The sequence below is a fragment of the Quercus suber genome, unplaced genomic scaffold, assembly GCF_002906115.3.
Source record: "Quercus suber isolate HL8 unplaced genomic scaffold, Cork oak 2.0 scaffold_980, whole genome shotgun sequence".
NCBI classification, from domain to species: domain Eukaryota; kingdom Viridiplantae; phylum Streptophyta; class Magnoliopsida; order Fagales; family Fagaceae; genus Quercus; species Quercus suber.
Genome location: NW_027070395.1, coordinates 124,646 through 152,168, shown reverse-complemented (window position 1 = coordinate 152,168; position 27,523 = coordinate 124,646). Strand labels below are relative to the sequence as shown.

At 33.0% G+C, this 27,523-nt stretch overlaps 2 protein-coding genes across 2 annotated transcripts; both read left to right on the top strand.

Annotated features, from left to right (window-relative positions):
* The first annotated feature begins 7,284 nt into the window (after positions 1-7,284).
* LOC111990185 (receptor-like protein EIX1) lies at positions 7,285-9,080 on the top strand. The gene has a single exon (XM_024021974.2). The coding sequence runs from the start codon at positions 7,360-7,362 to the stop codon at positions 8,875-8,877; it is 1,518 nt and encodes a 505-aa protein (XP_023877742.2). The 5' UTR covers positions 7,285-7,359; the 3' UTR covers positions 8,878-9,080.
* A 3,748-nt stretch (positions 9,081-12,828) lies between these two features.
* LOC111990175 (receptor-like protein EIX1) lies at positions 12,829-21,044 on the top strand. The gene is made up of 8 exons (XM_065768640.1): positions 12,829-16,090; positions 16,676-16,872; positions 16,995-17,111; positions 18,225-18,475; positions 18,766-18,876; positions 19,020-19,496; positions 20,285-20,323; positions 20,476-21,044. The coding sequence occupies exons 1-2, from the start codon at positions 12,829-12,831 to the stop codon at positions 16,756-16,758; spliced, it is 3,345 nt and encodes a 1,114-aa protein (XP_065624712.1). The 3' UTR covers positions 16,759-16,872; positions 16,995-17,111; positions 18,225-18,475; positions 18,766-18,876; positions 19,020-19,496; positions 20,285-20,323; positions 20,476-21,044.
* The last annotated feature ends 6,479 nt before the right edge of the window (positions 21,045-27,523 follow it).

Genomic DNA, 27,523 nt, shown 5'->3' with positions numbered 1-27,523 from the left:
TCATATGCTATACTTGGGATAGTAAGTCACACTTAGGAAAATTGGACCTTTTTTCCTTTGTATAAATAGGGGTGGCTCCAATTGGATGAGAGGCTAGCAATTTTCTCTCCTAAACATTATGGGAACGTAAAAGTTTTTCCTTCTAGACTTTTCACCTTCTAGACTTTTCACGCTTAAAAAACATGACTTTCCAGCTAATCATACTAGAGTTTTTACATTTTAGTAACCTTTAGCGATTTCACAACATCAAGAACAAATCCTAGTGTATAAAGTGTCAAATTCCATTGTCTCCTATTACATCAAACTAGTGTACAAGATAAGTACAACCCAAACTTTGGCTTGAAAAACCCCTCTCACACACAGAAGAGTTGTTAGCAGTACTTATTGTTTCCTTACTTGCTATATTTTGACAGGATAATGCTCTTATATTAAAAGATTCATAATCCTCCCTACATGCATTCCTTTTCAAATCATACGCAGAATGTTTCTCACGGTTAGATAGCATGGAGAATGCATCCTCCACAAGTTTCAGAGCCAATTCAGTGCCAGGAAACTTTGTCTTAATAGGTTGTAACAATGTGTGGAGACTTTGGTAACAAGATTTAACAGCATGAAATGTAGACGAAGGTGTAAGCTGAAGAACCCAGTAGTAATCAATTCCATAACCAGGAAACTTGATATTGGACGCAGATAGAATGTCACAGACAGCCAACATTGCACCAATGTTATCAATTGCTAGAAAAAGCTTTTGTGCCATGAGTAAGTTATCCCTGGCACCAGTAAAGTCATTACTAAGAATTTTTTGTTAAGCATCTCGCTGTTCTAGAATAGCCTTCTTCTTATTTTGATTAATGTCTGGCATCCTCTATATTTTGTCAAATTCAGTATTCAACTCCAAATGATCCCAAATTTAGTGATTCCAAATGAGCGGAGTATCAAAACTGCAATCAAAGTGATAGGCGGGATTGGCATCAACAATGAGGAAAATGTGTAACTTAAATTGTGGAAAATTGTCACTCACTAGAATTGGAAGAGGTTCTTAAGGAAATATTTACCAACATAAAGCAAACAAATTTAAACATCATTGTTTTTGGGCAGCCTATGGGAAACATCATCATTGTTTCCATGTGTATGATAAGAATCATCTTTGCAAAACCTCTATATCATGACTGATAATTTTTAAAATGATTACTCAAATCTTAATTTGGGTCCAGCAATACAGTTAGGTGCTTGTGGAGAAACACCCTAACAGAGGCATTACCAAAAAAAATGTTTTTTCATCTTCTTCCTTTCTCTATCTTGTCTCCTTCTTCCCTCTAATGAAACACACAAAATAGTAAAAGGCATTCTTGATAATAATCACAATTTTGGTTAATAATTGCTTCACCTCTTCACACATTAAGTACATGACTTTCTAGTAACCAACTAGAGGGATTTCACAAGGTCAAAAAACAAATCCAGTGTAGACGGTAAGAATTTCCAATGTCTCTCTTCATCAAATGAATGTTGAAATCTTTGCACAAATTTTGATTAGCAAAGATTGTGGCCAGGGCCTAACACTTTTTTTTTTTTTTTTTGGGTAATCGGCCTAACTTGTTTTGACTTGACATGGATTGCACTTTTCATGACATATTAATATATGGAAAAGTTATATATGGAGTGAATTTAACTTCAGTGCGCAAGGGAAGAAATTTTGTTAGAGTAAAAAATAACTTTAGCAGTTTAGAGAACAAAACAATATAATCATATGTTCTGTGTATACTTGGGAGAGTAAGTCACAGTTAGGAAAATTGGACCTTTTTTCCTTTGTATAATTATAAATTTGTTTTTTTGTGGGGAGGGGGGGGGGGTGTTTCCAATAGGATGAGAGGCTAACAATTTTCTATCCTAAACATTATAGGAACATAAAAGTTTTCCCTTCTAGACTTTTCATGCTTAAAGAATATGACTTTCCAGCTAATCATACTAGAGTTTTTACGTTTTAGTACCTACAGTGATTTCACAATATCAAGAACAAACTCTAGTGTATACAGCATCAAATTCCATGGTCTCCTATTACCTCAAACTAGTGTATAAGATAAGTATAACCCGTGCATATGTATGGTACAATTAAAAAAAAAAATTACAATTACACACATATATGAGTTCAAATTATACTCTCTCTCTCTCTCTCTCTCTCTCTCTCTCTCTCTCTCTCTCTTATTTTTTATTTTAATTTCTTTTGGATATATACATGAGTTTACTCTTTCTTTCTTTTTCTTTTTGTGTTTATTGAGTTTTTGATGATTTATTTATATTAGACCCTTCGTCTTATGCACCTCATTAACTCACCTAGAACAAAAATTAAAAAAACTTAAATAGGACATGTGTCGCAAAATTAGACAACAATTGGAATCCAATTTCTTTTGGATATACACATGAGTTTACCCTTTCTTTTTGTTTGTTTATTAAGTTTTTGATGATTTATTTTGTTAAGACATATGTGAATCATGTTAGGAACATATGTCAATATAGAATTGACTAATCCTTTGAAAAAACGCACTTTACTTATAATTAGGTAGATCTAAGATGTGTTTAATACTTCAAAGAACAAGGTTTCAAGTTCAAGTGTTAAAGCTATGTAAGTGATCTAGGGCTGTAAACGAGCCGAGCTTTGTCGAGTAGTGCATGTTCAAGCTTGGCTCGTTAAGAAAAATCAAAAGCTCGAGCTTGGCTTGAGCTTGTAACAAGACTAAAAATAGTGTTTGAGCTTGAACTCGTAGGAAAGTCAAAAAGCTTAAGCTTGGCTTGATTAATTAGTCAAGCCAAACTCAAGCTTAATATCAAGCTTAAACTCGAGCTCATGTCAAGTTTTTGAGCTTGAGATCTAAAAAAATTAAATTATTAAATGCTTAAATCTTCAAAATTAAGAAAAAAGAAAAAGAAAATAGTATACTCATTTTATCATGCATCTAGGCTTACTTATGATTAGAGCTATTATTCAAATTAATAATTTACATAATTAAATTCATTCATTCATTATTCCTTATCTACAGCTTCAGCAATTGTTCAAAATACAATTTTTACATTCATGTTAGAAGGTGAAGGACTAGAAAAATGCATATTTGTAACTGTTATGAATGAGAAAATACTAACATGTTTCATAACTTTACTTTAGATGATTGATAGGGAAGGATCATATGTGGCCTACTTAATTATTTATTTATTTTTAAATGTATCTATAGTTTAAAGTGGTTCTTGATCATTTTAAAGGGATGGAAAAAATTAAGGTAATATAAGTAGTGGTCTCATGTTGGCCATGTCATTATTAAGATATGTGCAATAAGTATATTTAGCTAACACATATAAACTTATAAATGAGTCTATGCTTGAATTGTTGTGTATCAAGTCTAATAGCTCACGAGCTTGTTCGTGAACAAATTTTTTTGCTTGGACTCGGCTTGTTTATTAAATGAGCCTAAAACTAAGACTCAAACTTGGCTTATTTATAAACAAACAAATATGAACAAGTTTTTTTATCGAGCCAAGCCCGAGTTGTTCATGATTGGCTTGGTTCATTTACAAATTTACAATAAGTTTGTCCAAGAATCAAGTGAAGAAGTGCTAGATTTTAAAACTCGACAACTAGCTCAACAGATAGCATCTATTGAGGTTTAAAAGACAGCTTTTGCCCGATGCTCGACAGTTGCTCAATAGATAAGAAAATCAGATTTTCAGATTTGATTTCACTCTAATCCGTGGATACATGTTTAGGCTTTCTTTTTTCACAACCCTAAACATATATAAGGATTATTTTAAGGTCCGTCACAGTTGATGCAAGTGAGTGCAACTTGATGCAAAGGTTTTTCACAAACATATTGTGACCGGAGACATATATCCTAGCTCATCTTTATCTTCAAGAAACTGTTGCATTTGTACGTCGTAGAGTTTTGTAACCAAGGAGTTTCATGATTTTCATTGTGTTGATAAACTGAAGAACTTTGCAGCCAACATTCTTCTCAAGTTGATGGTTAGTCACGTACTTGGATCTGTGCATTGATTGGTTAGTCACATACTAGGAACCGTGCATTAAAAGAAGAGATTGTCACTACAAAACAAGTCCAATTGGGTATTGGGGTAAGGATTCAACTATAAGTTGGTATAAAGTACTGGGAATCCTTTACTTGTAACTGCTTGTTGTGATAATAGTGGATTCTCGGGAGTGATGACCTTAAAATCACCCGATGAGGTTTTTGCCTTAGAGGTTTTCCCCATTTATAAACAAATCATCGTGTCAACTTTATTTTCCGCTGCATATTAACTTAGTTGGTGATTTGTTTGTGCTACCACGCTTATTACATGTTAATCGGATTAATTAATTAACTTGGCTAATTAATTGGTTAATTCATCACAATGGGTCAATACATTCTTGGCCTATCAAGTGGTATCAAAGTAAGCACACTCTTATTAGGTTTTAATCTCTGCTATGTGATCCATTGACCCCTATTTGTCATGGATAGAGGATGGTCTCTTATTATACCTCCTTTATTTGATGGCACTAACTATGCATACTGGAAAGTATGCATGAGAACTTTTTTGTAGTCATTAGATGAAAAAGTGTGGCAAGATATGGAGATAGGTTGGACCAAGCCAAAGAAAGCGCCGGCTTAAGATCAAGGCGGCTAATTTTAACAACAGAGCATTGAATGTTTTATTCAGTGCGGTCACGAATGAGGAGTTCAAGAAGATATCTTCTACTGAAACTGCAAAGGAAACATGGGCCATCCTCCAGACAACTTATGAAGGAACTAAGGCTGTCAAGGATTCAAAGCTTTAGGGGCTGACCACGAGCTTTGAAGAGATTAAGATGGAGGAGGATGAGTCATTCGATGAGTTCTATGCCAAGCTCAAGGACATAGTGAACTCAGCCTTTAATCTTAGGGAAACCATTCCTGAACCCAAGATTGTTAGAAAGGTGCTCAGATCTCTACCTGAGAGACTTCATGCCAAGATCACTGTGATTGAGGAATCAAAGGATATTGACAAAATTCCTTTGACATAGCTGATTGGCAATCTGTAGACCTATGAGTTGGGTTTAACAAGGATTGGGAAATCTAGTAAGGGCAAGAGCATGGCATTGAAGGCTAAGAGCAGTGACACTGATGAATCTTCAGACGATGAAGATTCAAAAATGAAATTTTATATCACCAAGCAATTCAAAAAGAGTATGAAGAATGCCAATGCAAAATGATTTGACAAAGACCGCAAGCAGTCCAATTCGTCTCAATTCAAGACCAAGACAAAGGAAAGAAGGATGCTAGGGAAGGCGGTCAGGACACTGTTCCCTTAGGACCAAAGTGCTCTGGGTGTCAAGGTTTCGGTCACATGAAACAAGAGTGCCCTATGTATCTCAAGACAATTGGGAAGAGCAAGGCACTTGTTGTCAACTGTTTTCGACCTTTTTTTATTTTTTATTTTTTTTTAAGTGAATTAGATCACAAAATATAGCTAATAAATCTCTCCATCCATCCATCCATCATTATCATTATCATTATAATTATTATGATAGAATTTTAACTTATGTTATTATATCATCAAATTAAGATATTAATTGGTTTTTTATATAGGCTGGGATTTGAATCCTAAATTTCTTACTTGACAACAAAAGATTTTACTAATTGAACTAACTGAAACTCACTATTTTTGTATAATTTTAACATATTATATATATGTTCTATCGTTTAGAACCTTCAATTAAAAACTATAGTAATAGCCGGCAACTTAAAGTTAGAGTCGAACCTATTCTACTTCAATGATTCTGTGAATTCTCCTTTTTAATTTTGATAGACGTAATGAACGATGAATGATGATGACCAATCAAAATTTAGACTAAAATACAATGCACTCTTGGTCAAGTTAGAAAATAGAAAATAGAAATGCATCCATGATTTACTACCATGCAATTTGGTAGTATTTACGTAACAATATCACAATCAATTTTTTTAAAGTATGATCAAGGACTGTTTCTTGAGATTAAAAAACATTGGTCCTTTTCCTTTGTGTTGCTTACTATACCAACTATTGATCCTAAGTTCTATATTGGAGAAACTGAAGTTTTCTTTGCTTCGAAAGCGAGCGACAAACACTTCTTAAGTTCAAGCAAGCATCCAGTGACTTAAAAACAAAATCAGAGTTGGATCTATTCCATTTTAAAGATTCTTCATTTTTTTTTATAATTGATACACGTAATGAATGACAATGACTAACGAAAGTTCGGTCTAAAATATATTGCACTTTTAGTCAAGTTTATCCAAAAAAAAGAATTTGTCTTTCAGTTAAAAAGTTCAAAATTTATATGTGTCCAAATGATACTAACAACCCACAAAATGCAAGTCCAGTCTACTAGACTCACCACCATTTACATGGAAAAATCACAATCATTTTTTAAAGAATGTGTTAGAATTAAAGGCATATACAAGGTAGATACTAGAACATAAATAATCAATAAATCTATAAGGTTTAAAGCATTCACAGCAAGATTGCTAAATTTTTTTTTTTTTTTTTACCACCTAAAAGGTAATTTTAACTATTTTACAATATCAATTTAAATTCGTCAGCATTCCAATTCTTATTTTTCACATATTCAACGGTTGGATTTTCAAAATATTAATTCAATAACAAGTTATTGAATATTATAACATTACTTAGAGTTAAATCAGGTGTAACTTGAACCCAACCCTATATATATATATATATATATATACAGAGTCATGCTAACGAGTGCCTTTAGGGTAATGGTTAATAATCCATTTTAGAAAAGTTTTGAAATCACTTTTATGAGAAATGAAAAAAAAACTGTCAAAACATTAATTACTTTTTTTTTTTTCTCATAAGCAATATTACACCATTAAATAACTTATTATTGAATTAATATTTTGAAAATCCAACCGTTGAATTATATGTTCTATATGTTCTTAACATGTATGCCAATTTTCATATCAATCGGATGTTATTTATCATTTGATACAAATAATGAATGAGTATTGTTAACCAAAAAAAAAGAAAAAGAAAAAAAAAAAGAGGATTTATTACCGTCTAAAATGGGTTGCACTTTTCATAAGGATGGAAATTTGATATGATGTTTCTAAAAAATAAAAAATAAAAAAATAAAAAGAAAAAAGAAAAAAGAAAATTGATATGTATCCATTGGTACCAAACATCCCTAATGTGCGGTTGAAATTGAAGGCATCAGACAAAATCCTTGAGCACAATACAACAAGATGGATGGGTCCGCTTCCTATAAATAAGTCCTATGCCATTGGTACCAAACATAACAAAATCATAAATCAGTTTTATTATTATTATTTTTATAAAAGCACGATGATGAGAATAATAATAGCAGCTACTTTAACCCTTCTCCTTTGTTTGCTCACTATTCATCCTCCAAACTTCTGCACTGCCCACTCTAACTCTGAGCTTCGTTGCATTGAAAGCGACCGACACGCCCTTCTCAACTTCAAGCAACACCTTACAGATCCTTCTAACCGCCTTGCCTCTTGGGCTGCTGCATCTGACGTGGATTGCTGTCACTGGGTCGGTGTTGTCTGCGACAACCGCACCGGTCATGTCCTCCGACTCCATCTCAGAACCCATTTTCCTGTGTATGACGAGATTACAAGGCTTTATGATGAAGACCAACGGGAAGCTCAATATGAAGCTTATTCGAGGTCCAGATTTGGTGGTAAGATAAATCCTTCTCTGCTTGATTTGAAGCATTTGATTTACTTGGACCTCAGTTACAATGATTTTGGTGGTATTCAAATTCCCAAATTCCTCGGTTCAATGGGGAGCTTAAGATATCTTAATCTCTCCCATGCGGGATTTGTGGGATTGATTCCTCATCAACTTGGGAATCTCTCTAATTTGCAATATCTCAATCTTGGAGATAATTTTCATGAAAATAATAATAATAATAATTATTATTATTATTTATTATATGTGAAGAACCTTCAATGGCTCTCTGGTCTTCCTTTACTACAACACCTTGATTTGAGTTCTGCAGACCTTAGCAAAGCCTCTGATTTGCTACAGGAGATAAACAAACTCCCTTCCTTGTTAGAGTTGCGATTGTCAGGTTGCCTCCTTTCTGTTTTCATCCCACCACCGATACCCAGTAGTATTAACTTCTCATCTCTCACCACCCTTGATCTTTCATACAACAGTTTTGAAAACACTTCGATTCCGTTTTGGGTCTTTGGTCTTCATAATCTGGTTTCTCTTGATCTATCTTGGATTCAGTTTCAAGGTCCAATCCTTGTTCATCTCCAGAACTTGACTTCACTTAGGCACCTCGATCTATCTTACAACGCTTTCAACTCTTCAATTCCCAATTGGCTATACAGTTTTAGTCATCTTGAGTACCTCAACCTCGGCATCAATAATTTGCAGGGTACAATCTCTAGTGCCATTGGAAACCTAACATCTGCCATTAGCATAGACTTGTCATCCAATGAACTTGAAGGAAAGGTACCAAGATCTTTGGGTAATCTCTGTAACTTAAGGAAAATTAATTTGGCAGGCAACAAATTGAGTCAAGAGATATCTGAAATCTTTGAAAGTCTATTAGGATGTGCTTCAAATGGACTAGAGAGCTTAGATTTGTCTAATGCTCAACTGTCTGGGCAGTTAACTGCTGAACTTGGGCAATTTAAAAATCTGGTCAGTCTTTCTTTGAGGTATAATTCAATTTCAGGTCCAATTCCATGGTCTATAGGAAATCTTTCCTCTTTAAGATTCTTGGACCTTGTGAATAATCAAATTAATGGTACTCTCCCTCAAAGTTTTGGACTGCTCTCCAAATTAGAGTCTTTGGATATCGATTCAAATATGTTCAAATGAACTAGAGTATATTCAACATTAGTGTGCCTAGATGACTTCCCAGATACAAACACTAACAATAAAATCAATGTGTGTCAAAATAATTTAGATTTTGACACTTGCACATTCATGAACTTTTGGTTGCACACTAGTATTGATTGGGAGAGATTTTGTATCAGAGCATCACACATTTTCAATTAATTTGAATGACAATTTCCATAATATATTATCAAATGGAGGAAAAACTAGAGTATATTCAACCTTGGTGTGCTTGGAAAGAAATTTGTTCCTAGTGAGATCTTTTCTAAGAAAATTGTGCCAAGCACGAGGAAGAATTCCAAGATAGAAACACTAACAAGACTTTCTTTTTAACTTTTAATACATTCTACCCATGACGCTCTAGTTTGTTACCTTATTCTACCTATGTGCAATATTGATGAAATTTCCAATGCTACTTATTTTAAAGTTTCATTTGGATATAATAATATCGTATTCAACTAAATTCAATCAGTTGATTAGGGCAATGCTTCCTTTTTTTTTTTTTTTTTTTTTTTTTTGTAATTCCAATAAACTGTATTTGCATAATGATCTCATTAAAACTTTTGTCCCTTTTTCCACAATATTTCAAAGTAAAATCCAGCTAAACCCCATATTATTATTATTATTATTATTAATGTTCTATCCATCGAAGTAGTATCACTTTAAAAAATAAAAAAATCACTATAACAAATACTGTCACTTTTTTTTTTTGAGTAAAAAAATACACGGCCACTTAAAGTTAAAATCAAAATGGGACATATTCTATATTAATGATCCTTGAACTTTTGAAATTTTTTTTGATAAAGTAATGAATGATGATGACAAATTAAAGCTCCGTGTAAAATAAGTTGCAGTGCACTTTTCTCAAGTTAAAAAAGTGCTTGTAGCTGAATTGGCACCTCCCCATGTACAAATTGCTTGGGGGTCTAAAGGAGAAAGGGTTCGAACTACGGAGTTAGCAGCATATTGTAATTATCTCTCAAAGATAGAAAATTGATATATGTATCCAAAAATGAACCTATTAATGTCCTAGAAAATTGTTGCATATTCAAGACTCACCGAGTCAATGCTTTACGCCAAATCTCTAATGCGTGGTACAAATTTAAAGCATTAAAAACCGATCAAGCTCAAGACAACAAACAAAAAGTTAAAATCAAAGTGGGACATATTCTATATTAATGATCCTAGAATATTTGAAATTTTTTTTGATAAAGTAATGAATGATGATGACAAATCAAAGCTTTCTATAAAATAAGTTGCAGCGCACTTTTCTCAAGTTAGAAAAGTGCTTGTAGCTGAATTGGCACTCCCCATGCACAAAGTGCTTGGGGGTTTAGGGGGAAAAGGGTTCGAGTTGCGGGGTTAGCAGCATATTGTAATAATCTCTCAAAAAAAGAAAATTGATATATGTATCCAAAAATGAACCTATTAATGTCCCACCAAATTGTCACATATACAAGACTCACCGAGTCAATGCTTTACGCCAAATCCCTAACGCATGGTACAAATTTAGAGCATTAAAAACCGATTAAGCACAAGTCAACAAACAAAAAGTTAAAATCAAAGTGGGACATATTCTATATTAGTGATTCTTGAATATTTCAAAAATATTTTGATAGAGTAATGAATGATGATGATCAAAGTTCCGTGTAAAATAAGTTGCAATGCACTTTTCTCAAGTTAGAAAAGTGCATGTAGCTGAATTGGAACCTCCCCATACACAAAGTGCTTGGGGTTTATGGGGGGGAAAGGGTTCAAGTTTTGGGGTTAGCAATATATTGTGATTATCTCTCAAAAAAAGAAAATTGATATATGTATCCAAAAATGAACTTATTAATGGCCCACAAAATTGTCGCATATACAAGACTCACCGAGTCAATGCTTTACCCAAATCCCTAACGTGTGGTACAAATTTAAATCATTAAAAACCGATTAAGCTCAAATTAACAAACAAAAAGTTAAAATCAAGGTGGGACATATTCTATATTAATGATCCTTGAATATTTGAAATTTTTTTTGATAAATTAATGAATGATGATGACAAATCAAAGCTCCGTGTAAAAAAAGTTGTAGTGCACTTTTCTCAAGTTAGAAAAGTGCTTGTAGCTGAATTGACATCTCCCCATGCACAAAGTGCTTGGGGGTCTAAGGGGAAAAGGGTTCGAACTGCGGGGTTAGCAGCATATTGTAATTATCTCTCAGAAAAAGAAAATTGATATAAGTATCCAAAAATGAACTTATTAATGTCCCACAAAATTGTCACATATACAAGACTCACCGAGTCAATGCTTTACGCCAAATCCCTAACGTGTGGTGCAAATTTAAGGCGTTAAAAACTGATTAAGCTCAAGACAACAAACAAAAAGTTAAAATCAAAGTGGGACATATTCTATATTAATGATCCTTGAATATTTGAAATTTATTTTGATAAAGGAATGAATGATGGTAACAAATCAAAGCTCTGTGCAAAATAAGTTGTAGTGCACTTTTCTCAAGTTAGAAAAGTGCTTGTAGCTGAATTGACACCTCCCCATGCATAAAGTGCTTGGGGGTCTAGGGGGGAAAGGGTTCGAGTTGTGAGATTAGCAGCATACTATAATTATCTCTCAAAAAAAGAAAATTGATATATGTATCCGAAAATGAACCTATTAATGTCCCACAAAATTGTTGCATATACAAGACTGACCGAGTCAATGCTTTATGCCAAATCCCTAACGCGTGGTACAAATTTAAAGCATTAAAAACCGATTAAGCTCAAGTCAACAAACAAAAATTCCCGCCATCTCTAACAGCCTATTACCAAACATGTGGTAATGTCTGCAACTAATAAATAGTCCAAACGTTGCTTAATTTAGTTTGCAGTGAAACAATGTACACGACAAGTAGCATAACAATAGCTTAGTTTTATTTTCATATGAGTTTATTTAGATTTATTTTCATATGAATTTAATTTTCTTTTCCAATGTTCTCTACAACTTATAATGAATATTTGAAATTCAAGATATCAATTTCTTTTCCAACTAGAAGTTTCATCATATATATTTTTGGCATGAATTTCAAATAAACAATGTTGTCAATTGTGAATAAGACCACTAAAATAGCTAATAAATAGAATAACTAGGACACCACTTCATTTCGCCTAACATCAAAAAATTATGCAATCCTTTAAAAAAAATTTATTTTTTATTTTTATTTTTTGGAGATATATAAACTTCATTTTCGAGGGAATGTTGAAATTAAGTAAACCACAAATAGTGCCTTAAATGAATTTAGGACAAGAGGCCATTACTACCTAATATCAAAAAATTGGCTCATATCCATGACATGTACTCTTGATAATCTCAATTTTGGTCCTAAAATAATCACAATTTTGGTTAATAATCATTTCAACTCTTTACTAGTAAAGCATATGACTTTTCAATGGCTAGATAAAGAAATTTCACAATATCAAACAAACCCACTGTATGTGATAGGAAATTCTATTGTCTTGTTGATTTCTGTTGGCTAGTTTTGATTAGGAAATATTTTGTGCCAGAGCATCATACATTTTCAATTAATTTGGATGACAATTTCCACAATATATTATCAGATGGAGAAAAAACTAGAGTATATTCAATGTTACTGTGTAAAATGCATTGCACCTTCATAAAGATAGAAAATTCAGATGAATATACTCTCAAAAAAAGATAGAAAATTGAGATGTATCCAAATGAACCTAAGGGCCTACAAATAGAGGGTCCCATTTATAAGACTTAGTCAGTCAATTCCTAATGTGTGGTTGAAATTGAAAGTATTAAACAAACTCTTCGAGCACAGTACAATAAAATGGATAGATGGATGGGTTCGCATCCTATAAATAAGTACTATGCCATTGGTACCAAACATAACAAAATCATAAATCAGTTTTATTATTATTATTTTTATAAAAGCACGATGATGAGAATAATAATAGCAGCTACTTTAACCCTTCTCCTTTGTTTGCTCACTATTCATCCTCCAAACTTCTGCACTGCCCACTCTAACTCTGAGGTTCGTTGCATTGAAAGCGACCGACACGCCCTTCTCAACTTCAAGCAACACCTTACAGATCCTTCTAACCGCCTTGCCTCTTGGGCATCCGCATCTGACGTGGATTGCTGTCACTGGGTCGGTGTTCTCTGCGACAACCGCACCGGTCATGTCCTCCAACTCCATCTCAGAAGCTATTATCCTTTGGGTGAAGAGCTTTTAATATCTTATGCTTATGTTGATTTCCAACAGGAAGCTCATGAGAGGTCCAGATTTGGTGGTAAGATAAATCCTTCTCTGCTTGATTTGAAGCATTTGATATACTTGGACCTCAGTTACAATGATTTTGGTGGTATTCAAATTCCCAAATTCCTCGGTTCAATGGGGAGCTTAAGATATCTTAATCTCTCCCATGCGGGATTCGTGGGATTGATTCCTCATCAACTTGGGAATCTCTCTAATTTGCAATATCTCAATCTTGGAGATAATTATAATAATAATTATTATTATTATTATTCTTTATATGTCAAGAACCTTCAATGGCTCTCTGGTCTTCCTCTACTACAACACCTTGATTTGAGTTCTGCAAACCTTAGCAAAGCCTCTGATTGGCTACAGGAGATAAACAAACTCCCTTCCTTGTTAGAGTTGCGATTGTCAGATTGTGCACTTTCTGGTTTCATCCCATCACCGATACCCAGTAGTATTAACTTCTCATCTCTCACCACCCTTGATCTTTCAGACAACAGTTTTGAAAACACTTCGATTCCGTTTTGGGTCTTTGGTCTTCATAATCTGGTTTCTCTTGATCTTTCTGACAATCAGTTTCAAGGTCCAATCCCTGTTCATCTCCAGAACTTGACTTCACTTAGGCACCTCGATCTATCTTACAATCAGTTTCAAGGTCCAATCCCTGTTCATGTCCAGAACTTGACTTCACTTAGCCACCTCGATCTATCTCACAATCAGTTTCAAGGTCCAATCCCTGTTCATCTCCAGAACTTGACTTCACTAAGGCACCTGGATCTATCTGACAACACTTTCAACTCTTCAATTCCTGATTGGCTGTACACTTTTAGTCATCTTGAGTTCCTCAACCTCGGGTCCAATTATTTGCAGGGTACAATCTCTAGTTCCATTGGAAACCTAACATCTGCCATTAGCATAGACTTGTCATACAATGAACTTGAAGGAAAGGTACCAAGATCTTTGGGTAATCTCTGCAACTTAAGGGCAATTATATTGTCTGGCAACAAATGGAGTCAAGAGATATCTGAAATCTTTGAAAGTCTATTAGGATGTGCTTCAAATGGACTAGAGATCTTAGATTTGTCTAATGCTCAACTGTCTGGGCAGTTAACTGCTGAACTTGGGCAATTTAAAAATCTGGTCAGTCTTTCTTTGGCGTATAATTCAATTTCAGGTCCAATTCCATTCTCTATAGGAAATCTTTCCTCTTTGAGATCCTTGTACCTTGAGAGTAATCAAATTAATGGTACTTTCACTCAAATTTTGGGACAACTTTCAAAATTAGAGTCTCTGAATATTGGTTTAAATATGTTGGAGGGTGTGGTTTTAGAAGTTCATTTTGTCAATTCAATGAGATTGAAAACACTTGTTGCGTCTCAAAACCGACTGACTTTAGAAGTAAGTGACAATTGGACCCCTCCTTTTCAACTCAACCATTTAGATTTGGGATCATGGAATTTAGGGCCGAAATTTCCTTTGTGGCTTTGTTCACAGAGGCAACTTTTGACCTTGGGCATATCCAACACAAGGATTTTAGATGCAGTTCCTCCTTCCTTTTGGAACTTGACTTCTCAGCTTACTTATCTAAATATCTCTCATAATCAGATCTATGGAGAGATTCCACATATCCCATTGATTTTGTCCTCTTCTGAAATAATAATTGATATGAGTTCAAATCGCTTCAAAGGTCTGTTACCTTGTATATCCCCTAATGTGACCTTTCTTGATCTTTCTAACAATTCACTATCAGGATCTATTTCTCACTTTTTGTGTTACAAGATGAATGAGCCCAAAAATATGCAGTTCCTCAATCTTGGAAAAAATCTTTTATCAGGGAAATTAAGTAATTGTTGGATGATGTGGAAAAACTTGTATGCCTTAAATTTGGGAAAAAACAATTTCACTGGTAGTATTCCAACCTCCATTGGATCTTTGGTTCGTCTTTCATATTTGCACCTAGACAACAACAAATTCTCAAGAAAATTACCATCCTCTTTGAAAAATTGTAAACAGTTGGTGACCATTAATGTTGCTAAGAATGATTTTGTTGGAAGCATACCTTCTTGGATGGGACATAGACTTTCAAGCTTGGTGATTCTTAAACTTCACTCAAATAATTTTCACGGTTACATCCCAGAAGAACTATGTTCTCTAACTTCACTCCAAATCTTGGACCTTTCACATAATAAGCTATTTGGAAGCATACCTAAGTGTGTCCACAATTTTAGTGCCATGGCCACAAGTAACAGTTCAGATCATCCCTTTTTTTTATTGTCCTGGTCAACAGAATATTTTTCTGCGCCTTTTGAAAGTCAATTGGTTGTGATTAAGGGAAAACATCTTGAGTATTCCACCACTCTTCAACTGGTAAAAATTATAGACCTTTCCAACAACAATTTATCAAGAGAAATCCCTGAAGAAGTGATGCATCTCAAAGGATTACAGTCATTAAATTTGTCATTTAATATCTTGACGGGAAGGATTCCTAAGAATATAGGTGATATGGGATCAGTGGAGTCTATTGATTTCTCAAGTAACCAACTTTCTGGTCAAATTCCTCAAAGTATGTCAAGTTTGACATTTTTGAGTCGGTTGAACTTGTCAAACAACAATTTGATTGGGAGAATCCCGTCAAGCACTCAGCTACAAAGTCTCAATGCATTCAATTTTTTTGGAAACAAACTTTGTGGACCTCCACTTACTGATAACTGTACTATAAAGGACGTACAACCAAACATTGAAAATAAAGAACGCAAAGTTTTTAGTGGACTTGTGGTAGATTGGTTTTATGTGTTCATGGCACTTGGGTTTGTTGTTGGATTTTGGGTTGTATTGGGTCCTTTACTGTTGAACAGGCAATGGAGGGTTCTGTACTTTCAATTCCTGGATCACCAAGGGTACAAGCTTAGGGGTGTAGTGACACAAACTTGGCAGTGTTGTAAGTAATTGTTGTAAGATTCTTAATATTTAGTGCAAATGTCACGTAATCATATTAATCAATAGTTTGATGATTTCTTTATGATCTTGAAGCTCATAACTTCTTGTATTACTTGCTATATTCACTCCATTAACATTTATGAATATGAAGTTTCTTCTTATGCACGTCAATGTCAGTCCAATTTGTAGTTTTATTATTCCTATAAAAGCAATTGATATGTTAAAAGTAAATATTCAATACCTTGCAACGATGCCCATTTTCTCTTTAGAATCTCTTAGTGATCACTTTGTAAAGTGTCAATGAAAAAGACAACATGTTTCTGCATATCTAGGCAAACTATTTGGTGGGTTCCTTGCAACTAGTGTCTAAGAAGGAAGTGTAGGCTCCACTATAGAGGAGTGCGTCTCAAAAGTCTACTTTGTCCTTGGTAAAAAATTCAACGTTCAATGTTTATTGGGAAATAGGCGATGGTCCACATGGTGTGCTAGTATGCTATAGGTTTTTTGCTTCAGAATTTTTTTTTTTTTGTTTTTGAGAATCAGAAATTTTTTGTTTTGTTCCATGTCTTGTAACTACACCTTGAAGATCATGGTCAAGGAAGGAAAAGAGTCCAATCAGAGAGAACTATTTGCAATAAAAAAAATTGGAGAAAGAGAGGGGTTGGATGAGGTGAGGTTCATGGTGGATGTGAATCTTATGGGGATTTCTAATATGCTCAAAGAAGCTTTTCCCACTATGAAGAATTGGAGGGATTGTGGGTCATGTCCTCCCAGGCCAGTCAGGTAGGACATCCCAAAATCTAACTCAATTCTAAAAAGTGAATTAATAAATACATGTTATTGTTTTGTAATTTTGAATTTATGTCTCTACATAGGTTGGTAAATACAGTTACATGACTTTTCAGTGTGTATCTTTGGGCTTTGTGGTTTGATAGAGGCGTTGCAATAGGAGGTTTCTTTCCTTTGACGTTCAAGTCTCTTATATTCCCTCCAGACATTGATACCCCTGATTTAGTAGAAAGGTATGGAAATTGAGTTGTCTATGTCCTTAATTACACTGCATTTTTTTAAATTTATTCTTAGCAACATATTGGTGACACATTGTATTGCAACTTGCAAGTGACAGGCTTGATTAGGAGCTTGTGTTTAGTCGTGACAAATATATTTTTATGACTCCCAACTCTTTACTGTGAGTTTGCTTTAAATGTAACAGACGGCTTTTAACATACTGGATTCATTGATTGCAAAAGTTCATATTTTGTGGTACATTGAAATAAGCGTTCCCAACTCTTTACACTTTTTGCTTTGAGATTTGTTTCCCTTTCATGATGTCCCTTCATTGCACATTAGAAAAATCTGAATCCTAATCTCGAATATTTGGGTTGGTACCTAGATGTGTTTGTGTATGTTTATAAAATTAGGTTTGCTGACGAGGGATTTGTGTCTAGTTAAAATGAGATTTTGTTGAATTGGTGATTAACCTAATTGGGGTATGAAGAAGTTATGGGGTAAAGTTAATTCTCTGTGGTGTTTTGTGTATGTTCTAACATTGTTTGCAATGATTTATCAATTGCAATTACAGGTAGCACTCTCTCTCTCGTGTAAGCAATGTTTTGTGTATGTGTATGTTCAGGAACTACTAGAGGGGTTTTTGTTGTTTTGAGATTTTCATCAATTTAATGTGCTCATTTTTATTAATGATCTCATCATGTAAGCTATGATTTTGTTTGGGTTGCTCTTGATACCTTTTAAGTGTGATTTTATTATTATCTGAAGATATGTATATTATGGCAATATATTTGTACGATCGTTTTATTTTAGAAACAGAAACAATGAAAATGATGCTGAGATTGTATTTGCATTTGGTAGGGTGATTTTTGAAAGCCTCTCCTTCAACTTTTCTTGAATCAAAATTTTAGACCCCTTTCATTGAACTTTTAGTAGGTCTTGTTTTTTGCAACACATTACTTAACCCAAAAGCTAAAGGAAATTGGTTTAGGCAATTGGACCAATAATGTTGTATCAATTTTTTCTTTGTTTCTTGTCCATGTGGGACTTCCACTCACATTTGTATAGGCAACAATTTTTGTTGCTTCATCCTCTGTGAGCTAACTAATATATGATTTCCCTTATAGGCTTATCGCTAATCCATGGAACTGATCATATATTTTGGCATTGCTGGTTTGAGTACCCAATGTGGTCTTACGGTGGGACATGCAATTAACAAAGGATGGAATTGGGATTTGTGCGCCAGGTGTCCGGCTGAACAACTCTACTGATATTGCAGGTATATCGAAAACAGGAAAAAGGTTACCTAATTAATGGCGTCCCTACCAAAGAATGAATTTTTGTGGATATAACCTTCAAGGAGCAAGAACTGTTGCCTGTAAGTAAAAGTTGTTTCAAACATTGTTTCTTTGTATTTGCTATTGGCAACTTGGATGTCTTGTGAACCAGATATGATGATTTGATAGCACATTTTCATTACTTATGGTTAAAGATTATAATTATCCAACGCTATTCTTAAGGAAGCATGGAAATTTGAGACTGAATGTGCCTTTTCAACATTAAAATATTATTTCCAATGACTCCCACAGTGGCTATCATGCTGTGTGCTGCATATTTCATATAATATTTTGCATTAACAATTAATGATAATTTCTGTATTTCTTCCAGTAAAAAGTTTTCTCTCGAACTAATAAGTTTGATGGCAATGCGTTCCAAATTCTCACTATTAAAAATGTGGCTTCAGTGTTCACGCCACCAGGTTTCTGGTTGAACATTCAGGTAAATAAAAGATCACAATTTCTTCTTAAATTTTTGATTGGATCTTCTTTCTTCTTATCTTTGGTAAGACGTTTCTCTAAACATGTAGGATCTATTTGCACAGTTATCATTTGACCCACCCTGTTGTTCTAGTACTTGTGCAGAATGATCAATTCTTCGCTCAACACAATTTGAGTATGAAAAGCTTTATACTTTCTGTATCTAAAAGTGTAATTGTTAATTATATTTCACCACCAGAGGTTGCTTTCCTAAGAAGAATTACTGCATGATTTAATTCAAATGGCAAAACTGGTCTTTCGGTTCCTAGGACAAGATGAGGTTGAGCCCTTAACCAACCAGACTTATGGTCTCTATTAAAGAATCTTAAATTTGTCAAGATATTTGCCTCTGTAAATCTTGTTCTCAAGGCTTACTTATGGCATGTAGATGAAACTGATTATTTACTAGGTCATGAAGAAGAACTAGAAGATTTTGCATCAGATTTTGCAAATGATGTTCCACTTAGCGTCAATTATAGTTATGATCCAGTAACTCAGTTCTTGAATTATATTGACAATGGCAACTTCTCTGTTAATGGTGTGCTAGCCGACGTCCCACTTATACTCCATTAGAGGCTATAGGTAAAAATTTGTCTTTTTTTCCCCTGTTAAGAAAAGTGTTCACCTAAAATTTTTTATACCTAAAAACCTTATTGAATCGGTTCATTCAAAATTTCTAGCTGTTTTGATTTCTGTACATTCTCTTACAAACTTAAATTGTTCTGCCTACCTGAATCCCCTGACAGATGTATTGGATTTCTAACTATCAAATCAATAAAGCTTCTAATTGCGATTTTCTGAATTTGGCTAAAAGGTCTCCTTGATAGATTTCTCCTTTACCCATTTCTTGACCTTTTAGCACATTCAATGTCAGTGGAATCATGTGGCTATCAGTGTGCATTTCCAGATAACCTTAACAACTTTCCTGCATTTTGTCCTTAACTGGTGCTATTTCTAACTTCGTATAGATGCATTCATGATTCATCCTACTCTTCATGAGAAGTTAAATGTTTAATAAATTTGAACAAAAAATATATACTAATACTCGAACTCATATTTTTTGGAGACATTTCAATTTCATTCTCAATCCTAGGACTATCTTTAATGCAGAGCTCCTTGATCAGGTTACTACAGAACCGAAAATGGATTTTGTTCTATTAGTACTTGCATATGACTTTGTATATCACATGCCACAATTGAATTCTAGGAACTGAAGGATTAAAATATCATTTCTTATAGCTGCATTTTATTTAACATTAATGGCGTGATAATTCTGACATAATTAGTTAAGTTTTCTCTATGATAGATTATTGCCTGCTCATTTTAATAATATTTTCTTCAAGATGCTAATCGCTCTTCTCATTTTGCAGATTTCTTTGCTCATCTAGACCAAAATGCTTCAGCACAAGGTATATCCTATTGCATATTGCTTTGAATAAAAGCTGATTCTTTTCTCCTCATAACTGATTTATAAGGTTGTCTAACTGTATGTTTTTATGTAAATTTTACTTTTTTAGAATATTATTGTTTACCTTTTTCTTTCACCTTCCTCTATCTCTAGTGAATCCTTTGGTTATCTCTAAATATGGAGCAAGTGAAGATTACCCTGGTTGGACAGATTTAATACATACAAAAGCTATTTGAATCATGTAGGCATGCTTGACTGTCTTGTTCGATTGGCAAAGGATGGGACTCAGTTTGCTTTACTTAACTTTTTTGTCAGAATTCCTGTGCAATATAATTAGGTGGAATGGTAATTATATTGGTCAAATTTGGTCCAGGGGGCTCTGGTGTGCAGAATCATCTTCAGCTCTTTTGCACAGGACATTGCAGAGATCAAGGAACTCTTGAAGCAGAAAGGAGGTGACGTTGACTGTTGAAGAGATTTTCTATGACGTTTTTGAAGAGCCAGAGTTATTTTAAGACAGTTTCAATATATATCAAAACTTAAGGTACGAATTGGATGATAAATTGTGTGGATTTGAGGAGATACAATTTGCTTACTGCTATCTAAAATTTTGATTCTTATCTGAAACTAAGGATGCAAGATTTGTTGGATGAAGATATGTAGAAAGGAATATAACTTGGATATGCAGTTCTTAATTAAAGAGAACCTTATGACTGATTTAATTGACTTGAATTATTTGGTAGAGTAGAATGATGAACATATGTAATTGGTATTAGTTGCCAACCACCTCTATGGTCATCATCAAAGGAGCCGCCTATGTTCACTAGCAGTCAGCAGTAAAAGCACAGATTTCAATCAGGCAACCTCGATGGTTCATCTTATTTGTTTTTTTCTTCTACAAGATACCTAGGGTACATCTTATCCTAATGCCTTGCTTTCAAAACCAAAAATGAAAAATACATGAAGACCAACACAAAATAAGTTGTAAATGAAAATAAGGGGGGGAAAAAAAGAGAGACTACCTGTCAACAATAACTAAACAATTATTTTAGGTTTTTTTTTTTTTAATAAGTAAGACTTGTTAATTTCATCTTTCTCGAATTCCTATATGCATGCTAGCATAGAACCAACATAGAAGCAAGTCTTTTTGATCCATCTTTATTTTGAATGTGTGATAGAATTTCACTGTCACAAAAGTTTATGAATTTTGACACTTATACCATCTATTCCATTTCTGGTCAAGGTTTGCTTGTTAAGTTTTTGACTTGTCAACAATTTTTTTCATTTTGTTTGTGAACGAGTTGTGTGTAAAGATCTAGACTCTAAATTAGTTTGTAGCAATGATCAACTCGTTGGCATATTTGATAAAGGCCTCTCATTTCAATGTTTCATTGATTTCAACCACAAAGGCACAAACTCATGTTCACTGCTGTGCCCATTCGTGTGTCAAGACAGTTGCAGAGTTAAGTACCAATTTTTTGCAGTCCGTTGCTTTGAGTCAGTTACCAATATGTGGTTGTTGTGATGTTTGATTGAGCAGTAACAATAGTTGTTAATGTGTTTCCACGCATGACTTAGTGGCAAAAAGCATTACCTTCTCTGTGTAGATATCAGTGTATGTCAGCATGTGAATGTACTGAATCAGAGGTGCTTCAACTCATAGAGCTCCAATTCATTTAAAAAAAAAAAAAAAAAATCCTCTATAGAGCTCCATTTTGTTTTTATTTTTATAAGTTTTATAATTTTTTGGGTATAATTTTGCTTTTCTTCATTGTCTGCATCACAGGTCAATAATCTTTAAAATCGCTAGGGAATACCCCAAGAGAGTTGAGTGTATTGGGAAAGGCGGTGTACAATTAGTCCTAAGTTTCTCCAAGTATAAAATGCATGCAAAACCATTAGTATTTTATTTGATATTTTCTTCCTAATTGACCAATTGAATTTAGTTAATTACGCTATTGATATATCCAATTGGAACTTTAAAATAAGTGGCATTGGAAGTTTCATCAACACTACATATTGGTGGGATGAATTTTACCCAAAATAATAATAATAATAATAATAATAATAATAATTAGCGTAAACTGTTTTTAACCATTTTTTTGAATAACCTCACTAAAATTAATAACAAGCACAACGACTTGGACACTACTTCTTTGACCGAATACCTTCTCTCAACTATGGGTCACTTTCAGGAAAACTTTGGTAGTTCCAATTTGATGTTATTTAACTCAACTGGATTAATGAAATTTTCAACCGAAAAAAAAAAAAAAAAACCTCTATAGAGCTCCATTTTGTTTGTGTGCATGGTTTGTGTTTAATTATAGGTATATGGGCCTGATAGTTCCTGTTCAAAAGACACATATTTTAATTTTTCTTCAGAAATTATCAAAAGAAAATATTATGCTCGCACAAGAATTTAAAAGTTTTTAGCTTTTCTTGAATTTAGAAATGTTATTTGGATTTTGAATAAAATTTTCAGATTTTTAATTTAGTGTATGCTTTGTTGTGGATCAAATTTTAAGTTTACTAGCCGCGAACTCACGCGTTGCGCATGATAATTATTTTTATGATGGTTTTATTAAAAAAAATTACAATTTAAACTAATCTAATAATGAGTAATGTATTTCATAATTATATTTTTATTTATTATAGGAACAATCATAAATGTAATATAGGAACAATCCAAAACACCAAAAAAACGTAAACTAAAAAAATTAATAAAACTTAACAATGATTAGTTGAACCAATATTAGGGTAAAATTTTGTTTTTGATAATCTATTAAGGTTATTTTCTTTGTAGAAATTATAATTTTGTCCACCCAAAACATATTATCAAATAAACAATTATTAGCAAAATCTAAGAATTAAATTTCTATACATGCATTGTTATAAAATAATAATAATTAAAATAAAATTGCAAAAGTTAAAATTTGTCACCCATCTGATTATTTTCGTTTGGCTAACCTTTGCTTTTCTTTAAATAAATGACATTATAAAGTACTTCTAATACAACTATTAAGAGTACTTTGTCCATCACAAAGGATTAGAAAATAAACAAAAATTAGTAAAGTCTCATAGTTTAACATCTAAATTGAGCACTATAAAAAATCATACTATGTAACAAAATAAATACCAAATTATCCAAATCATGTTATGTAATAGAATAATATTATATTTTGATATGCTATGTTTAATTCTTTAGAACGCAATAAGATAACATTTAACAATCAAAGAGAATAAAATAAAATAAAATAAAAAAAACAACAACAACAATTTAAAAAACAAAACTAAATTGCATTAACCCAAAATAAAGTTTTAAAGAATATAAAAAATTATCAACCTAAAGTAGAGATGCAAGAAAAAAAAAATAAAAAAAAAAATCCACCAAAAAATTTAGAGAGAGAGAGAGAGAGGGAACCCTTTTTTTTTTTTTTTTTTTTTTTTTAAGGGAAAACTATGCATAGAATAGAAGAAATAGTGACGAATTTATAGTAATAGGATGATAATAAAAAGAGACAAAAATAAAGGAAAATGAAGAAAAAAAGGAAGAATGATATTAATGTAGAGGGTAGTGGAGAGATGAAAATGTAAGGGAGGGAGAAAGATTGAAGAATTAGTGGGGAAATGAAATAGTAATGGAGAGAGAAGGTTGGAGAAGTGTAAATATTAAAAACAATTATAGGAAAATTGAAAAAAAAAAAAAACCCTAAAGCTTGAAATGCTTCAATGTTGTTGGTTTTTTTTTTTTTTTTTTTTTTAAAGCTGAAAAGGCTCACACAAAATTCTAAAGCTAAACTGAAAAAGCTTTGGGCTTGATAATGGAACTAAATAAATAAGAGGTGGGCTAGATTAATTATACAGATTTATTATAGGGTGATAATGAAAGTAAATAAATAAGTAGTAGGTTGGATTTATTATAGGGTGATAGTGGAAGTAAATAAATAAGTAGTGGGCTGCATTTATAGGGCTGAAAATTGTAAAAACCATTTTAAAATTGTAGGAAAATTATATTTTAAAAAAGAAAAGAAAAAAAGAATGACGTGGTAGTTGATGTGGCGCAACGTGAGAGCAACAACATTAAACGCTACGCTTCAACTTTAGGGTTATTTTTTTTATTTTTTTTTTATTTTTTCCTTTAAGCTGAAAAGGCTCACACAAAATCCTAAAACTAAACTGAAAAGTTTTGAGTTGGGCTTGATAGTAGAACTAAATAAATAAGAGGTGAGCTGGATTAATTATACATATTTATTATAGGGTGATAATGGAAGTAAATAAATAAGTAGTGAACTAGATTTATTATAAGGTGATAGTGGAAGTAAATAAATAAGTAGTAGGCTACATTTATAGGGTTGAAAATTGTAAAAACCATTTTAAAATTGTATGAAAATTATATTTTAAAAAAGAAAAGAAAAAAAAGAATGATGTGGCAGCTGATGTGGCGCAATGTGAGAGCAGCAGCATTAAACGCTACGCTTCAGCTTTTAGTAATATATAGATATAGATAGATATAGATATGTAGTAGTAATAATCAATGATGAAGATTTTTAGATTTATCGGTATATTAATTTATTTTTCTTTTCCAATCTTTTCTACAACTTATAATGAAGATTTAAGTTCAAAAAGTCAATCTCTTTTACTTTTCTTTACTCCCTTGGCATCTTGACTGATCTAAATCGTTTTCATACAAATCTGTTTCGCTGTAGGAAAATTACCAGCAAGCCAATAGTACAAATTGTTGGCTTAAAAAAGAACAAAAATTATTGTCAAATGTTTTAACCATGTCTTATGTAAGTAAACTATGACAAAATGCAAAAGACCCTCCAACTTAGGGTCACTTTCACACATACTCCGGTTGTTTCAATTTAATTTTTTAATCCATAGGACAAGTGAAGTTATCATATTGATAATTTCTTCAGCTCAATGACTGAAAAAATATGAGTAAAATGACTTGTGATAACTAAAAAATAATTAAGTAAAATATAATATAGATATTTTTTTTTCATCTTCTTCCTTTCTCTGTCTTGTCTCCTTCTTCCCTCTCATGAAACACACAAAATAGTAAAAGGCATTCTTGATAATAATCACAATTTTGGTTTATAATTGCTTCACCTCTTCACACATTAAGTTCATGACTTTCTAGTAACCAACTAGAGGGATTTCACAAGGTCAAAAAACAAATCCAGTGTAGACGGTAAGAATTTCCAATGTCTCTTTTCATCAAATGAATGTTGAAATCTTTGCACAAATTTTGATTAGCAAAGATCGTGGCCAGGGCCTAACACTTTTTTTTTTTTTTTTGGGTGGGTAATCAGCCTAACTTGTTTTGACTTGACATGGATTGCACTTTCCACGACATATTAATATATGGAGAAAAAAGTTATATATTGTTGAGAATTTAACTTCAGTGCACAAGGAAGAAATTTTGTTGGAGTAAAAACAACTTAGCAGTTAAGAGAAACAAAACAATATAATCATATGTTCTGTGTATACTTGGGATAGTAAGTTACACTTAAGAGAAATTGGACCCCTTTTTCCTTTGTATATAAGAGGAGGGGGGGGGGGGGGGTTTCCAATAGGATNGGGGGGGGGGGGGGTTTCCAATAGGATGAGAGGCTAGCAATTTTCTCTCCTAAACATTATGGGAACATAAAAGTTTTCCCTTCTAGACTTTTCACGCTTAAAGAACATGACTTTCTAGCTAATCATACTAGAGTTTTTACGTTTTAGTACCTACAACGATTTCACAACATCAAGAACAAACCCTAGTGTATACAGCGTCAAATTCGATTGTCTCCTATTACATCAAACTAGTGTATAGATAAGTATAACCCGTGCATATGTATGGTACAATTAAAAAAAAAAAAATTGCAATTACACACATACATGGGTTCAAATTATACTCTCTCTCTCTCTCATTTTTTTATTTTAATTTTTTTTGGATATACACATGAGTTTGCCCTTTCTTTTTTTTGTTTATGCACCTCATTAACTCACTTAAAACAAAAAATTAAAAAAAAAAAACTTAAATAGGGCATGTGATGCAAAATTAGACAACAATTAAAATCCAATTTCTTTTGGATATACACATGAAGGAACAAGGTTTCAAGTTCAAGTGTTAAAGCCTTGTAAGTCTATCCAAGAATCAAGTGAAGAAGTGCTAGATTTTAAAACTCGATAGCTAGCTCGACAAATAGCATCTATCAAGGTTAAAAAGGCAGATTTTGCCCGATGATCGACAGCTGTTCGATAGATACTCTATCTATCGAGATTTAAGAAAATCAGATTTTCAGATTTGATTTCAACCCAATCCTTGGATACATGTTTAGGCTTTCTTTTCTCACAACTCTAAACATATATAAAGATTATTTTAAGCGCCGTCACAGTTGATGCAAGTCAGTGCAACTTGATGAAAAGGTTTTTCACAAGCATATGGTGACCGAAGACATATGCCTTAGTTCATTTTTCTCTTCAAGAAGCTGTTGCGTTTGTATGCCATAGGGTTTTGTAACTAAGGAGGTTCATAATCTTCATCGTGTTAATGAACTGAAAAACTTTGCAGTCAACATCCTTCTCAAGTTGGTGATTAGTCACGTACTTCGATCCTAATCAATGGCAAGCTTTTCTCTTTTATCCATTCCTTCACACAAATTGACATATTTTCAAAAGTAAAAGTGAAAAGATAATGTTGCCCATAATTTAATCATTAATTGGCTTTGCAGCCTTTGCTTTATTATTAGTAGATAAGTGAAACAAGACCATGCTCGATCATTTTCTTCTTTTTCATTTTTTTTCTTGACAGTTGATTAGCTGCACATGTATTGTCTATTATGGCGGCTGTTGAAATCCGAGTTTTATCTATGGAAAAAGTAGCTAGGTCGTTTTCAATAAATGGAAGTCATCATTCTCCTCTAATCTACATTTTTCTGATATCAGTGTCATACTTACTGACAATATCTAATGCTATATTTGAATATCCTTCACTTGACCATACGGCGTTAAAGGAACATACGGCGTAGCCTTCTGAACATACACAGTGGCGAGTCTACTTCTTCTTCTTCTTCTTCTTCATTTTTTTTTTTTTTTTTTTGTGGGTATAATTGTAGTGTTCAGATCATTAAAAAAGTGTAAACTAACCGTAAGTTGTGACATCCATTAAAAAGTTCAACAATATAATATATATATATATATATATAAATTA